General features: G+C 48.5%; 1 protein-coding gene across 1 annotated transcript in view; it reads right to left on the bottom strand.

Annotated features, from left to right (window-relative positions):
* LOC119587846 (mucin-5AC-like) overlaps window positions 1-216 on the bottom strand; it is a gene marked incomplete in the record, with an annotated part of 20,921 nt that extends 20,705 nt beyond the window's left edge. Inside the window, 1 exon segment of the mRNA XM_037936550.1 lies at window positions 51-216. Within this exon segment, the coding sequence (XP_037792478.1) occupies window positions 51-72 (22 nt within the window).
* Between the last annotated feature and the right edge of the window lie 777 nt (window positions 217-993).

The raw sequence follows: 993 nt of genomic DNA, 5'->3' as shown, positions 1-993 counted from the left end.
TGTAGAAATAATGATAAGCCATAAAATACCAAAACTGAATCTGCACTTACCTCTGAGAGGAAACATCCCCATCTCGAGCGGACCAAGACACGCACTAATTTCCTCTTTGCCTTCAAGACTAATAAATAAATATATCCACAACCTGTTCAGAAACGATTTGCGTGCACCTTCCCTGCGGTCTGCCGAGGCCACGTGTGCTCCCTCTAACCTGTTCGTGCCTCAGGGCGCTTCGCTGTGCCCACATACCCCTCGACGGTTGCTGATTGCTTATTATTTTTCTCTCTGTTTTCCCTCCGTATCTTTTATTTTCTTCATTTCGCTTCGGATGCGTAAGTCGGAAGGATTTGCATAGGTCAGTACGACCCCACCATGTTGGGATATTGCGAGAGAAAATATTAGTTAATGAAAACGCCCGGTAATGGATGTGCCTCATCGATGCATGGTAACCTGCCAGTGATCTTCCCGACTCCACAAATCCGTTTAATATCCCGCCGCGGTTCATTTCCTCACCATTGTGCAGTTACCCCCCGCATTGTCATTACGCCATCCCATCCCCGGCAAACATAATCATTTCTCCTCAAATAAGAACCGGAAGGAGTCTCTTTCTTACCGATTTCGGCGCGAAAACAAAGCGTGATTATCTCCCGGCGCCGGATTACGCTCGGTGCCGGGCTCAGGTAGGCGTTGCAGGCACTCGGGCGAACGCGAGACCGGCTCTCGGGTTACCAGGACGGATCCGAACATCTGTCTCTAAATCCTGGTTATGTCGTCGGCGTATGGGAGTGCATGTAGCTACAGGAAGTGATTAGGTGTGACTCTAAGGGGAAAAAAGGGGGGAAGAGAAAGGAAGAGAAAGAAAGTAAACGCGGACTTTTTTTTCCATCCCTCTCACGTTGTGTAAACATGTGCCTCGCGCGGCGTGCTGCTTACATTTGGAATGCATGATTCGAAGATTGTGGATTTGTAGGACTAAACAAAAGGAAGTGAGGGACT

This window comes from Penaeus monodon, chromosome 23, assembly GCF_015228065.2.
Source record: "Penaeus monodon isolate SGIC_2016 chromosome 23, NSTDA_Pmon_1, whole genome shotgun sequence".
Classification (NCBI taxonomy): Eukaryota; Metazoa; Arthropoda; class Malacostraca; order Decapoda; family Penaeidae; genus Penaeus; species Penaeus monodon.
This window is presented reverse-complemented; position numbering and strand designations above follow the sequence as displayed.